This window comes from Ailuropoda melanoleuca, unplaced genomic scaffold (assembly GCF_002007445.2).
Source record: "Ailuropoda melanoleuca isolate Jingjing unplaced genomic scaffold, ASM200744v2 unplaced-scaffold4929, whole genome shotgun sequence".
NCBI classification, from domain to species: Eukaryota; Metazoa; Chordata; class Mammalia; order Carnivora; family Ursidae; genus Ailuropoda; species Ailuropoda melanoleuca.
In genome coordinates this window covers 766-3,294 of record NW_023221936.1, presented here as the reverse complement: position 1 = coordinate 3,294, position 2,529 = coordinate 766, and the positions used below count along the sequence as shown (strand labels likewise).

Sequence of the window (2,529 nt, the reverse complement as noted above, 5' to 3'; positions counted from 1 at the left end):
TACTCATATGCAAAATCTAGAAGTTGGGAAGATGATCTGTAAGGACATGTCCCATCCAAAAGCTTATTCCTGTAGAGAGAAGTTGTCACTAAACTGTGTTGCCATGACATGCTTCAGAAATGGAGTACATTAAAGAACAAACTGGTGTTCTAATAAAATAATGCTTGCACATTTCCATTTCTGGGCAACCGGTTTCCGTTCATCAGTGTGTTCCTTTTCTTTGCCGCAGAGCATCTTGTGATATGCGAATCACATCCATGAAGAATAACACAGAGGTGACTGATTTCATCCTGCTGGGACTAACCACTGCCCCGGAACTGCGGGGTCCTCTCTTTCTAATGTTCACCCTCATCTACCTGATCACGCTGCTTGGGAACCTGGGGATGATCGTGCTGGTCCTGCTGGACTCCCGTCTGCACACCCCCATGTACTTCCTCCTCAGTAACCTGTCTCTGGTGGACTTTGGTTACTCCTCAACAGTCACTCCCAAGGTCATGGCCGGATTACTTATAGGAGACAAGGTCATCTCCTACAATGCATGTGCTGCCCAGATGTTCTTTTTTGTATTCTTTGCAACTGTGGAAAATTACCTCTTAGCTTCAATGGCCTATGACCGTTACACAGCAGTGTGCAAACCCCTCCATTATACCACGACCATGACGACAGGTGTGTGTGCTCGTCTGGCCATAGGCTCCTATGTCTTTGCTTTTCTAACAGCTGCTATTGACATTGGAGACACATTCAGTCTCTCTTTCTGTATGTCCAATGTGGTCCATCACTTTTTCTGTGATATTCCAGCAGTCATGACCCTGGCTTGCTCAGATAAAGACATTAATGAGCTGATTCTTGTGCTTATTTCAAGCTTTAATATCTTTTTCGCAATTCTTTTAATCTTGATTTCCTACATGTTCATATTTATCACCGTTTTGAAGATACAATCAGGTGAGGGATACCAGAAGGCTTTATCTACCTGTGCTTTTCACCTTGTTGCAGTTTCCATATTTTATGGGACAGTCATTGTCATGTACTTACAGCCAAGTTCTAGTCATTCCATGGACACAGACAAAATTGTATCTGTGTTCTATACTATGGTTATCCCCATGCTGAACCCTATGGTGTACAGCCTGAGAAACAAAGAGGTCAAGAATGCTATCAAGAACGTTGTTGAGAAGGCAAAATATTCTCTAGGTTTAGTCTTCCAGTGATCTAGAATCCACAAAAGTTATTTCATCCCACATAGATCTACTCCATGCCATAACTCAATGTTCACGGCCATATAGGATATTAACACATATAATTCACCCAAATGTTACTTATTTCTTTAATTTGTAAGAGGTCCAAGCATCTAAAACCCAGAAAAAATATGATAATTTTTAAAATCAAAGCAGTTTATGACTAAACCTTCTTTGTTACTATTGTGTTCGACACAGTTTTTCCTTGATGTACTTCAGTAATGGTAAGAAAAAATAATGGGTAAGGAAAAAAAAAACATTAGAGAGATTGGACCAGGTAGTAAGGAAAACAGTGGATAATGGAGTTTTCCCCTGAAACAAAAATCAGGGTCTCATAAAGAAATATATCTCATCGACCAGGTTGAGGTGCCATGGTACTGTCAATTCTATAAGATTTCCAAACTGAAAGCTTGTGCATCTTCCTTTGCTGACTGTTCTGAATGGAGGCTTTTTTTTTCTCCAGTTACCTTTATTCAGGCCCAGCATTATTTATTGGGTCTCGATGTGGAATGAATTATGTTTTCTTTTCAGTGTATAATTGCTAGGCAACAAGGAGCCACACATGGAATGGGTGAGAAGACCATTTAACCTGTATGATAGACTGGACATTATGCTACTATATTAACTAGTTGGGATTTAGGTTGTCTCCTTGGTGGAGGTGGGTAATAAATTTTCTGTATGGGAGGAAGTATAAGATGGATGTTTGATGATCATAAGCATTACAATGGAAAAAACTGGTTAGTTGTTTTCCAAACTATGTTTACTCCTGGAAACATACATAGGCTCTATGTCTCCACCCTTCATGTAGTTAATTGTGACCATGTGCTTGTGTTCTTGTCCATGAAATATGAGTACAGGTTATATATGCCACTTCCAAGTCTGCCCATGTATCTCCCCATGTTATGTTCTATTTATTCTTTTTCTTTGTCACCAGCTGGGTGGAGATGATCCAGATGACAAGAGATGACAAAACAACTAAATAGAAAAAAACCTGGTATACCTGAATCTGTGTATAAGTTCCCACAGAACAACTAATGGAACCATATACAAGCAAGAAAAACCTCACTGGTCATGCCACTGCCATTTTGAAGTTTGCTTGTAAGACAGCTGGTATGATTTACCCTAACAGAGAGAGAGAGCTTCTCATTATACCATCTGGATGTTGCTGTGGGAGTGGGGAGGCTATATCCTGGAAAAACTATCAAATTTCTCCAATACAACTTGATTTTACAATGATTTCTATGTAAATCCTCACCCAGCCTTCATTTCATAACCGTAATGGCTAGCCCCAATAAAA

At 39.9% G+C, this 2,529-nt stretch overlaps 1 protein-coding gene across 1 annotated transcript; it reads left to right on the top strand.

The window, feature by feature from the left end:
• The first annotated feature begins 254 nt into the window (after positions 1–254).
• LOC100480961 (olfactory receptor 5B17) lies at positions 255–1,205 on the top strand. The gene has a single exon (XM_002928233.2). It carries the CDS (start codon positions 258–260, stop codon positions 1,203–1,205), a length of 948 nt encoding a protein of 315 aa, XP_002928279.2. The 5' UTR covers positions 255–257.
• The last annotated feature ends 1,324 nt before the right edge of the window (positions 1,206–2,529 follow it).

Bases quoted from the DNA above. Each gene is read 5' to 3' on its own strand.
- LOC100480961 (XM_002928233.2), top strand. From the start codon at position 258: ATGAAGAATAACACAGAGGTGACTGATTTCATCCTGCTGGGACTAACC.